This window comes from Ictalurus furcatus, chromosome 9 (assembly GCF_023375685.1).
Source record: "Ictalurus furcatus strain D&B chromosome 9, Billie_1.0, whole genome shotgun sequence".
NCBI lineage: Eukaryota > Metazoa > Chordata > Actinopteri > Siluriformes > Ictaluridae > Ictalurus > Ictalurus furcatus.
This window is the reverse complement of record NC_071263.1, coordinates 17041371-17054237: the sequence shown is the minus strand read 5'-3', so window position 1 is coordinate 17054237 and position 12867 is coordinate 17041371. Positions and strand designations below refer to the sequence as shown.

General features: G+C 39.4%; 1 protein-coding gene across 1 annotated transcript in view; it reads right to left on the bottom strand.

Moving 5' to 3' along the window:
* akap6 (A kinase (PRKA) anchor protein 6) overlaps positions 1-12867 on the bottom strand; it is a 98623-nt gene that overhangs the window by 75873 nt on the left and 9883 nt on the right. The window contains exons 3-4 of the mRNA XM_053632861.1: positions 7950-8201; positions 4476-5975 (exon numbers count right to left, since the gene is read on the bottom strand). Coding sequence (XP_053488836.1) covers positions 4476-5975; positions 7950-8201 — 1752 coding nt within the window. The remainder of the gene's footprint in view (positions 1-4475; positions 5976-7949; positions 8202-12867) is intronic.

The following is a 12867-nucleotide window of genomic DNA, read 5'->3' as shown; positions in this document are numbered from 1 at the left end:
CTGCTGAACGGAAACGGTCGTGTTGTTTTGATGTGTGACCACTGCCACCTTTTGGTCATCTCTAAAACTGCATCTCCCTAAAGAATAATTATCATTCCATGTATCCATTTGCTCTCGGATCAAGCTTGAGGATGACCAGAGGGAGAACACAGTGAGAGGGGAACACAGTCCTCTAATTACAGTGAAATGCATGCTCTTATACATCACAGTCCTCTGGAGCCACATTCTAATGCCATAAACCTGAACTGATCAAATGGCACTTTGTAATATTTCTAATGAACTATACAGCCAGACCCCCAGGCTTTATCCGAGGATACTGCTCGCTTTTATTACTACAGCAGCTCATTACCTAACATTGATGAAAATCAAAGATATTGATACAAATGACCTCTCCACACGCCAGCTAAGAAAGCTTTCATTTATAGAATATTTAGTCTCGACTTCTGAAGGAGAGCAGCTTTGAAGTGGGCAAGAGTGAGTGAGCGCTGGAGAGAGAGAACAAGAGAGAGAGAGAGAGAGAAAGATTGAGCAAGAATGAGAGAAAGATGAAGAGATGGTGTTCTGTGTGTAAGTACCATTATCAAACCTGAACACAGACTGGGCAGCTTGGATTATTGTCTCTGCTTTAACAGCTCTCTTGCAAAGCTACATAATGTATAGACACAACGTATATATAATATAGATGAGACAACTCATGGCCTGTAAGATTACACTAAAAAACTGTCCATAACATATGGAACTGTTAGAGTGGTAGAGCTGATTAAGGTTTCTCTCTAGCACTGTGCATTTGAAACCCAATGAATCCATATCCCTGGCTAACAGAGTATAATCAAGCGATCAGCATGACTACAACTCTACGCGTCTGTGAGATAATGTTCACTGAATATGACAGTTAGAGTTCTCCTCCAAGCACTTTCAGCTGCCCTATGGCATTACACGTGCAGCAGTTTGAAAAGACATCGTACTTAAATACGTTCCTGGGGAAAATCAGGTAAAAAATGAAAACATATGCAACTGCATACGTAAAATACTAATCAAAATTAGTACTTAGAGAAAACAGCCTGCCACAAGTTACAAGATTTCATAACGTCCTAGTACAATTTAGAAAAGAAACTGTCCAATCGGGCCTTTCGAGAGTGGAGCCTACACTTTCCATTAAAAAAAAGTTTATATCTAGCATGTTAAAGATATAACTGCATAGATAGATAGATAGACAGACAGATATACTATATGGCCAAAAGTTTGTGGATTGTAACACTCAAATGTGCTTGTTGAACACCCCATTTCAGATTCAGTCCCCCTTTGCTGCTATAATAACCTCCACTCTTCTAGGAAGGCTTTCTACAAGATTTTGGAGCATGGCTCATTCAGCCACAAGAGCATTAGTGATTAGTGCATTAGGCACTGATGTTTGGGTGAGGAGGCCTGGGGTGTTCATCCCAAAGGTGTTCAGTGGGGTTGAAGTCAAGGCTCTGTGCAGGCCACTCGAATTCTTCCACTCCAAATTATGTAAGCCACATCTTTGCTTTGTGCACAAGGCACTGGCATGCTGGAACAGGTTTGGGCTCACATATGGGTGTGATCAGGTGTCAACAAACTTTGGGCCATATAGTGTAGGTAGACAGATGGGCAGACATGTAATCTGTCTGTGTGGAGTTTTCCATGTTCTCCAGGTTCCGCCCACTGTCCAACTGTCTCCCACTCTAAACTGTCCAATGGTGTGAATGAGTGTTTTAATGGATGTGTGCATGGTGCCCTGCAATGGACTAGTGTCCCATCTTAGGTAGTTTGGCCCGCCTTATGGGTCTTGAGTCAGGGATAAACTCTGGAACAACCACAACCGTGACTAGGATAAAGCAGTTATTGAAGATGAATAAATGAATATTATGTAATCTTTAAAACACATCACCTCACCTGCTCTGTTAGTCATATGACATCAGCTATTTATGAATGTTTGTCTACGCCCAAGGTGCTGAAAGTTTTGGAGCTGCTTTAGGAATTGCTTTATACTTTGTGAATTTTGGTTTGTGAATTACTCTGTTAGCGTGTCTTTCTCCTAAAATATCTAGTTAGTAGCCTCATGATATTTAAATTCATGTTACTATAAAATAAACCCATGTGATTATTTTAGTTCAAATTGCTGACAGCCCCACTACAGTACCAGAACATGCCACTGCGGGGACCAGAGCCCACAGGTTAAAGACTGCTGGTGTAGACAGAGAGTTAACAAACACAACACAGCCACAGTACAAGAGTCAATGGAGATCAAATGGCTTTGCTGCTACTTTTTATATGTCTAACTCTTCTTCTCCTAATCCTCTACACCAAAAAAGTCGCAGAGCAGATGAATATGTAGCCTCTGGTCACTGTGTTAACAGAGAGAAGATGAAGAAAAAAAGGATATCCAATTTATCGCCTTAGAAAGTCAGAAAATGTACCATGAAAAAAGGAAGCAATATATCAGGAGAGATGGACAAAAAGGAAAAAGAGAAATAGAGAGAGGAAGAGAGACACAGAGAGTGTGAGAGAGAAAGACAGAGAGAGAGAGAGAGAGACCAGGAGATGGAGAGGAGGTTGGTCAGAAGCGTCACACTTGAATAAGCCCCGAGACTCCCCCCAGCAAAGGCTTCAGCTGCCAGCTGTCTGTTGCCAAGAGGATGAAGTCATCTCCAGGGGCCACATGCTAATGTAATCAATCACTTCCCCCCGTGACATGCATCATCTCAGGTGGATGCGCCTGCCTGCCTCAACCTGGCCCAGTCATCCTCACAGACACAAACACACACTCACACATTCCCTCATACTCTTTCTTCCGTTCTTTTTTCTTTCTCACAACTCAGACGCAGCAAACAGGACTAGCCAGACTCATTCATTTGATCATTTCTTTCATCTCATCTCATCTCATCTCCACTACTGATTCTGATCATCGTATCTGCTGGCAGAGGACTAATCAGGAGGCTTTTACAGTTTTTGCAAGCAGGGATTTGTAGATTAAATGGGAAACCATTATGGAATGTTTTAAAACAGATGTTTTACAGTTTTAGAAACAGGAAAAATATCTAGTTTGAGTTTGTAACAGTGTTTTATATATTTATAAATATATCAAATATATTTATATATAAATATAGATACAGATATAGATATATACATATGCACTACCGGTCAAAACCTTGGAGACACTTGACTGAAATGTTTCTGATGATATTAAATACCTTTTGATCTGAAGGTGTATGATTAAAATGTTTTGTTGTAGACAAAAATATAATTGTGCCAACATATTCATTTCTTTCATTAGAAACTAACATTTTATTTACAATTTTTTTTTTTTTAAACGGATGACTTGGATCGAAATATTCCAAAAAGCAGCCAATAAGTGTCCCACATAGGTTAAAAAGCATCTCAGGGAGATTCCTCAATGAATCAGTTGAGAAAATGCCAAGAATACATTTCTACTCTGAAGATGCTAAAATACTAAATTATTTTGATTTATTTTGGATTTTTTTTTTATCACAACATAATTCCAATAGTTCCATTTGTGTTATTCCAGAGTTTTGATGACTTTATTATTATTCTAAAATGTGGGGAAAAAATAATAAATATTCAGAATGAGAGTGTCTAAAGTTTTGACCGGTAGTGTGTGTGTGTGTGTGTGTGTGTGTGTGTGTGTGTGTATATATACACACACAATGTATACACAATATGTATATATATGTATATACAATGTTCATACAATTCTGTAACATACTGTGAAAAATAGTTTTAAATAGTTTTATTTCTGTTTCCTCAGACACATGATGTATATATTTTCACTTCTTCATCTTTAGTTACTTTCACAATTGCTTCTATATATCTAATCTTTTACTCCATTATTCTAAAATTTCCCTTAGTTAAATGTCTATTTTATATATGTTAACAGTCCATGCACTTGTCTGGTCTGTTTAGTATGTTACATGTCATACATGAGTGCAAACACCAGAACAAATTCCTCGTATGTGTAACACACTTGGTGAAATAAAGAGATTCTGATGGAAACTATATAATGCCTGTATTTCTTTCAGTGAGCCACCAGGTGGCAGAAGTGTACAGCCTTTTTTTTAAGTACCCCTCACTGCAGAACTACACGTCCAGGAAGTTTAATCGGACCTGTTTCAGCTTCTCCTTCCTGAGTAGGTGTATGGTTAGGGAGTTGCTTATAAGTCCAGCATTTCTTTTAGAGTGGTTTGGCCTAATGATTATGGACTTGAGCTACTGATCAGACAGTAGCTCATGTAAATGTAAACTGCTGATTGCTTTATACTTTATTCCCAATATTACATATTGAAAGTTCTCTTCAGCTGTCTTTAACTGTCCCATTTACTTTTTTTGATGGTCCTAATTTATAAGTAGCAAACAAATTATTAGTCATACCTTTGACTGTTATGTCAAGAATTTTAGGATGTGTATTTCTAATGAAAAACTGAATAAAATAATCTCACCTCTAATTTTCCCCAAATGTCATGGTAGTTCTCCTGGTGCTGGATGTCTTCCAGTAGCTGCTCGATCAGAGGCGTGCACTGGAGCACCACCCTGGAGGCCTCAGGTTGCACAGTAATCCTCTCAGCTTGTCGAGACTTGGGTGCACACCACCCACTCTCATCTTCTGACACCAAGTCACTGAGGGGTCCAGACTCGATACTTTCATCTACAGAGGGAGCCACATCACTGGATGAGGATGAAATCCTCCTTGTTGAGAAGTGCTTCCTATTGGGCCGGGGAGAAAAGAGATGGGTATTGGTCTCCCATTCTGGGTTGGCCTCGGTCAGCTCCCAATTGTCCACATCCTGAACTGACTGCTGCAGGGCTCTTGGGGGTAAGGCCTGAGCCAAACTCTCCAACTTTGAGGCCAGCATCTCAGTCTTCTTCAGTTGGGCAGGAAGGGCAAGGAATTCCTCAGAGCCATACCAGCAATCATCTTTAGGGCTACTGTTCTTCTCTAGGATATGAGAGCCCTGTTTCGGCATGATCCACTGAGAACCTGTGGTAGGAAGATGACCATCCAGACTGGAAGAGCTTTCACCTGAATCGTGATTTGAGGTTTCCTCCCCTGAAGAGGGTGGAGGGGTGGAGGAGTCATTGATCACCTGCGTGGGTTTGGAGTGCTTGCTCTTTGAGTGTGAGTACAGGTTACTGTGTTCTTTGTCGTATTCCTGCTCAGCCACAGATAAGCTTCTCTGGATGGGCATTTGGACTTGGCGCTTCTGGAAAGCTGCTCGGTGACTCGCTTGTCGGTTCTTTGCATTCATGATGTGGAGATTCTCTTCTGACTGACTCCCACTGCTGGGGTACACTGCCTCCAGGTCCAGCCAGAATCTAGAACGATCAGGCAGATCCAAAAGAGAAGGTGTGCTTCTGCTAATGTCAGCCTGGTACTGGAGGGAAGATTCTTCCACGTACATGGGCTTTTTGGGCATGGATGGCTGAGTAGGTGATACGTCATTACTATGAGAGCCTTGGAGTGGACGCTTGGAGAGACCAACGTCATTCCCTCCCTGCATAGCTGTGTCTATGGATGGTGCCTGGTCCATGGACTTGCTCTGGGTTTCCTGGGTGGAATCAGCTGGTTCCCCCACAGGCCTCTGGGTGGATGTGACTGGTTCCTCCACAAACCCCTGGTTGGATGTTGTTGGTTCACACACAGAACCCTGGGTGGATTTGGTTGATTCCTCCTCTGTAGGTGAGGATGATTCTTGACTCTGTCTAGAGGCAGCAATAGTGAGAAGATCTACACTCTGAAGCAATTCAGGGAAGTCTCGCTCCAGCTCAGGATAGAGGGAGCGTGGGTCTTGACCCAGGCCTCGGCCTTCTGGGTCTTCACTAGGACTGTAGTCGCTCAGTTCATAGGCAGTGATGCCACAATCCAGGGAGAAGTAGTCTTGACTACACTTAATAATCAGCTGACCTGAGTCGTCCACCTCTGTCAGAGAGTCCAGTCGAGCCTGGAGGCAAGAAAAAAAGCAAAGCACAGTATTATATGCATATGTACATACAGTATATGCAAACTATGTTTGATGGATGTGCTGCACAGATTATTTGTCAGGTACTGAGTTATACACAAGGCACTGGAGCTGAACACACACAAAAGCTAAAAGCCCAATAAAAATAAGCCTTTATTTTCTTATTAACTTCAAGACAAAATGAGGGAACAGCAGTTTATAGCTGCTATAATGTAAGTGATAACAGGAACCATCTTTTTTCATGAATGGGCTACAACATTAAATAACCATAAATGGTCTGACATGCCATATTTTTAATAAATTTTAAAAAATGTTGGCAAATTTCTGTTATATAAAAGAAATGAAGCACTTCATTTTATGGGAAAATGATCAATGACAGGATGGTGTAGTGCAGCACAACATGAAATGTGCGCACTGTGCTTTATTCCTTACTTATTATTTTTATGCAAACTTCGTAGAAGGTTATAAGCTTCAAATGGAACTTTCTGCTAACAGAAAAGTGATGGGATTCATCACCTATCCCTTAACCATAAAATAAAAAGCTCCTGTGGCATAATTTTTTGGCACAGCTGAGAGTTTAGGGTTCAATCCTGAGCATCACATGTATATACATTCCCATATTGTAGCCACCCAAAGCATTATTAAAAGCTAAAATTTCATGTTTATACTGTAGGCTATGTAGTTTACTTCACTGAATGTAGTGTATTGTAGTTTACAAGGATGTAATGGGGTTTTTTGAGTTGTTTACAAGGATGTTGTAGGCTTTAATAGCATTAATAGTTTTAATAGGTTGTAACAGGTTGTTTTTTTTTAAACCAAAGCTCATGTTCCTTCCTCTGGACATGATGACAAACAAAATGCACTAGATGCTTTTGACAACTGCAGAATTCCTTTGAGATTAAACAGGACTAGAGACAAAATACGTACTGTAGCTCTTGATAAAGAGAGAGGTAATGTAAAACATAAGTATCAAGTATGAATCATCAGATATTTTGAAATTTTCATACAAAGAAGAGAAACACAAAATGTCCACATAAAAAAAAACGAGATCAGACAATCAGGCAAATCAGTTATATGTAAAATGGATGTTTATATAATTCTGTTTGAAAACAGAAATGAACTAAAAACAAGATGTATAATTATCTTTTTTCTCCCTCTCTCCTTTCGCCGAGCCCCACATGAATTTATGGAGATACTAGAGATCCAGATCCTTTCTGCCTCTGGATGGAGCTCAAATCTTCTCTAATTCCAGACTGCTGGGACTACGGCTGCTCCTAAGGCCATACAGACTTCATATAAATCCATAATGAACTTTTTCACACTATCTGTTGTTACCCAGATGAGGATGGGTTCCCTTCTGAGTCGGGTTCCTCTCAAGGTTTCTTCCTCTTAAAACATCTTAGGGAGTTTTTCCTTGCCACCGTCGCCACTCAGTGGCTTGCTCAGTTGGGATAAATTCGCACCTTTAATATCTGTATACCATGTTGATATTTCTGTAAAGCTGCTTTGAGACAATGTCTATTGTAAAAAGCGCTATACAAATAAAATTGAATTGAATTGAATTGAATTGAATGTGTAAGATAATGCGTATATTTTTACAGATGTGAGATGTGGGTATATTTTTATAGATGTGAGATGTGAGTATATTTTTGATCCCATTTTATTCCAAAGTAAGTATACAACTAGTACATTAATAGCATTTTTTTTTAAATAACTAAATTATAAAAAAAAAAATTCTTGAGATAAATATGAGATATTTGTGGCTACAGAATGAATAAGTTGTCTGTGTATTGTATTAGGTAGGATATATTCTCCCTATTTTGTCTTACATAGCATCTTTCACTGTGTTTATGTAGTCTTTGACATGCTATCCCAACCTGTGTGTGCATATGATACACAGTGTGTGTGTGTGTGTGTGTGTGTGTGTGTGTGTGTGTGTGTGCGCGTGCGTGTGACCTGGTCGTGGTCTTGGCTGAAAGCCTGCAGTATGTCCGTCTGCCGGGTGTAGTTGCCGTTGGAATCCTGCAGGCCCTGGAGAAGTCTCTCCTTCAGAACCAGCACAGACACACGGAGCTGGTGCCAAAGGAGCTGCACGGTGCGGATGTCCACAATGATGTTCACCGAATACGACAGCAGCTTCAGGGAGAACTCAGTCTCCAACAATGCATGAATCTGCTCCACATGATCCGATATGTCCTCACAGATGTCCTATTTCACACACACACACACACACACACACACACACACGTACATACAGGAGATTTTACAAACTGATTTACAAAACCGTTATGAGACCTCACATGCTTTTAATCCAAAGCTAATATTCCTTCCTCTGGACATGATGGCAAACCCAAAATGCAATAGATGCTTCTGACAACTGCAGAATGCTTTGAGAGGAAACAAAACTAGTGACGAAATACGTACTTTGATAAAGAGATAGGTAATGTAAAACGTAAGTATCACCATCAAGTATAAACCATTAGATTAGGTCTAAAGATGCCACAGCCAAAACAGGTATTTGAACTGACACAAGCAAGGATCTCTAAAAGTCAGGTGTTAACCTTAAAAGTGAAAAATATATATTAAAAGGCACCTACCGTAAAAAAAATGATACCCTCTGTAGAATGTTTTACAAAACTCTATACAGCCACCACATGAAATGCAGGAAGACTTATGTCATACTTCCACATTTTGCACTTGAGTCAGTTTCACATGAGGTATGAATAATTTACACACAATATCACAGCGTAAACAACTCTGTCCCACACGGCACTGTGAACTGACACTGTGCCACATGCTGCAAACACAGATGACCCTGATTAAACTTCGGGGACCAATAAATAAAACTAAACTGTGACAATAAGAATTATTATATTGTGCCTTTATCCTAGGTACAAAAACCTTTTACCTTCAAGTTTAAAACCACAGGACCAACAACAGCATGACCAGCCTGGTCCAAACTGGAATGGAGCCATATTAGCAAACACAGTTTAGCCCAGTTCCAGCCTAATCATGATGATGTTATAACTCATTAACAGTATCTTCAATATTGGGATTATCAAAACCAACTATTAGCATAAACACAAAGAGTTAAGTATCTGTTATGGGAGCAAGTATAAACTAAACCTAGTGCTTCAGTTTAAAGGCATGACATTACTTATTCATATACTGAATCTCACATATTCAGATTAAAACTGCTATAACCATTCTTATCACAGTCTAAAAATACAGGGACTGTGGTTTGCGCTCCAGTTACTGTCTGGGTTTTACATGTTCTCCCCGTGTGCACATGGGTTTCCTCAGGGTACGCTTGTTTCCTCCCACCTCCTAAACCCATGCTAGTAGGTTGTTTGGCTTTTAGCTGTTATCTGTTTTTGTTTTTTGCTTTTGTATGTGTGTGTGTGTGTGTGTGTGTGTGTGTGTGTGATACCCTAGGATGCACTTGGACCTTGACAATGATAAAGCCTTCACTGTAAATGAACAAACTTACAAATCGGGCAACTTTTCTGTATGCAGTCATCTGTGCCTGCTAATTCCCCCCCACAAAATAAACTATAAACAAACAGGATGAAATATGCCAATTTGATGGGGGTGATAAGTCTAGGATCATGACAGTGTTATTGATGTATCTTTTTTTAAGTAACAGGATGTGAGACAATCAGGCAAATCAGCTATATGTAAAATGGATGCTTATATCACAGTAAACATTTTGCTCAGAGGTTCTGAACCTTTTCTTTCTCAAAGGTAAGCTCGTTCATTTCATTCGCTGAATGTCCTCAACAATATCTAACCAGTGGGTTATAACTGGTGGAATACTGTGAAACCATTTGCTTGTAATGCTTGTTTACTAGCAGCCAACAAAATTCTCATTAAGTATTTGTCTCTCTTCACTTCTCTGTATTCTCCTAAATACAAAGTAATTAAACTGCAAGTATCTCAACCCCTAAATTATTAGACACTGTGTTTCTCCAGTACAACTCAAGAATTATGTGAGCTGAGCAGACTTCCCAAACATCCCAGAGTTCTGAGGACAATTTTGTCTTCTTAAAAATTTACTGATTGGCATTTCTTTCAAATTGTCCTGCGATCGATTGGCAGCCTGTCCAGGGTGTATCCCGCCTTGTGCCCGATGCTCCCTGGGATAGGCTCAAGGTTCCCCACGACCCTGTAGGATAATCGGTATAGAAAATGGATGGATGGATGGCATTCCTTTCAAATATTATATTTACAATGTATTTTGCAATGGTGACATTTGTTCAAACTGAAAAAACCCAGCAGTATCAGCAGTGAAAGAGGCACAAATGCACCTTGCACAATCCCTGTCCATTCTTGTTCTAAGATAAGTGACTCTGGGAAAAGACATGTTGTTCTAAGGCAAAGGTTCTCAAATTTGGGGTCACAACCTCACGTGGGGTCACCTGGGGTGCAGCTGGGGTTGCATTTGATTTTTACCAACCATTAAAATTTGATTTATGACTTATTTGAAAAACTTCTTTATTATTATTATTATTATTATTATTACAATTTCATTAACCTTCATTCAGTTTGGCTCTCCTCCAGTTTGGAGCACCAAGTCCAACACGCTCTCGTGTTAATCAAAGTAGCCTTTTACTGACAGCGTGACAACATTCAGACTTTAATGGGGTCACTGGCCAAAAAAGGTTGAGAACCCCTGTTCTAAATAGATAAATAAATATGTGGGATTCAAGTATAGCTGCTGGTAAGAGCAAGACCACGAATACTATAATTATGGCCTCATGACGCCTGGTTGCTTTTTCTTTCTCTGTCTCTATGGAATAAATTACAAACTGCTGATATTAAAAGGGTCATTTCAGAATTTAATACTGTGAGACAGAAATCTTTACCCTGGCCTAAAACAGGGGTCCAGCTGCTGGGAACATATGACATACTCAGCCACCAAAACGCCAAGACACACACACACACACACACACACACGTGCACATATACTCTATTGAAGGAGAAACACACGACAATAACATATACCTTATTATAACATTCTATACATTCTATAAGTATAGAAATCCTGCTTTCTGTTATTATTACTATTACAGTATTACAGTATTACTATTACTATTACTATTATTACAGTTAGTAACTGTTAGAAAGTAACATTGAAAATCTATTTCTATAAACAAATACTGGAATGAGTTGTTTCTTTATTCCACAGATAAATGTTATAATATGAAGTTCTCATGAAGTTCTCATCCCTTCCTCAGTGACCTTTTTTTTAAAAAAGTCACAAAAATACTCTGCTCTCATGGATATCAAACAATTGCAAACACAACACAGGTTTATCGTTAAAAAAAACTCTATTAAATATAGGTGTACAACAATTATTGGCACCCTTTTAGTCAATACTTTGTGCTACCTTTCTTTGCCAAGATAACAGCTCTGAGTCTTCTCCTATAATGCCTGATGAGGTTGGAGAATACATGGCAAAGGATCTGAGACCATTCCTCCATACAGAATCTCTCCAGATGCTTCAAATTTTGAGGTCCACGCTAGTGGACTCTCCTCTTCAGTTCATCCCACAGGTTTTCTATGTGTTTGAAGTCAGGGACTGGGACGGCCATGGCAGGATCTTGATTTTGCAGTTAGTAAACCATTTTTGTGTTGATTTTGATGTATGTTTTGGATCATTGTCCTGCTGGAAGATCCAACCACGGCTAATTATAATCTTCCTGGCAGAGGCAGTCAGGTTTTCATTTAATATCTGTTTATATTTAATCGAGTCCATGATGCCATGTATCCTAACAAAATGTTCAGGTCCTCTGGCAGAAAAACAGCCCGAAAACATTAAAGAGCCATCACCATATTTAACTGTGGGCATGAGGTACTTTTCCATATGGCTTCCTCTCTGTGTGTGCCAAAACCACCTCTGGTGTTTATTGTCAAAAAGCTCTATTTTGATTTCATCTGACCATAGAACCCACTTGAAGTTCCAGTAGGGTCTGGCAAACTGAAGATGTTTGAGTTTGTTTTTAGATGAGAGTAGAGGCTTTTTTCTTGAAACCCTTCTGAACAACTTGTGGTGATGTAGGTGACTTCGGATTGTAGTTTTGGAGACTTTCTGACACCAAGACGTAACTAACTTCTGCAATTCTCCAGCTGTGATCCTTGGAGATTTTTTGGCCACTCGAATCATCCTCTTCACAGTGCATTGAGACAATATAGACACACGTTCAAGTCCAGGTTGATTCATAACATTTCCAGTTGATTGGAACTAACTTCTTAATTATTGCTCTGATGGTGGAAATGAGCATTTTAATGCTTGTGCTATTTTCTTATAGCCACTTCCCATTTTGTGAAGCTCAACAACCTTTTGCCGCACATCACAGCTATATTCCTTGGTCTTACCCATTGTTATGAATGACTAAGGGAATCTGGCCTATGTGTTACCTCATATTTATACCCCAGTGAAACAGGAAGTCATGGTTGAACAATTTCCTGTTCCTAGTCACCCAGGTGTACAAAACACTTTTTAAATATCAATGGGAATATACTTCAAATATATTTTTCTCATATGAATTCATTGGGGTGCCAATAATGTTGCACAGCTATATTTAACAGATTTAAAGTTTTGTGTTTTTTGATAAACCTGTGTTGTGTTTGCAATTGTTTGATATCCATGAAAGCAGAGTATTTTTGTGATTTTTTTAACAAAAGATCAAAAGGTTAAACAATAAAAACAAAATTTCACAGCCTTCTTTGCTCATATTTACCAGGGGTGCCAATATTAGTAGCAGGCACTATATATCTTGGAGATTCCAGCTAACTCCATATGGGAAACTACTGCACTGCTTAAAGTAAAGAAATGAGGACTTCAGTAGCTATGAAGGACTAGAATACAGCA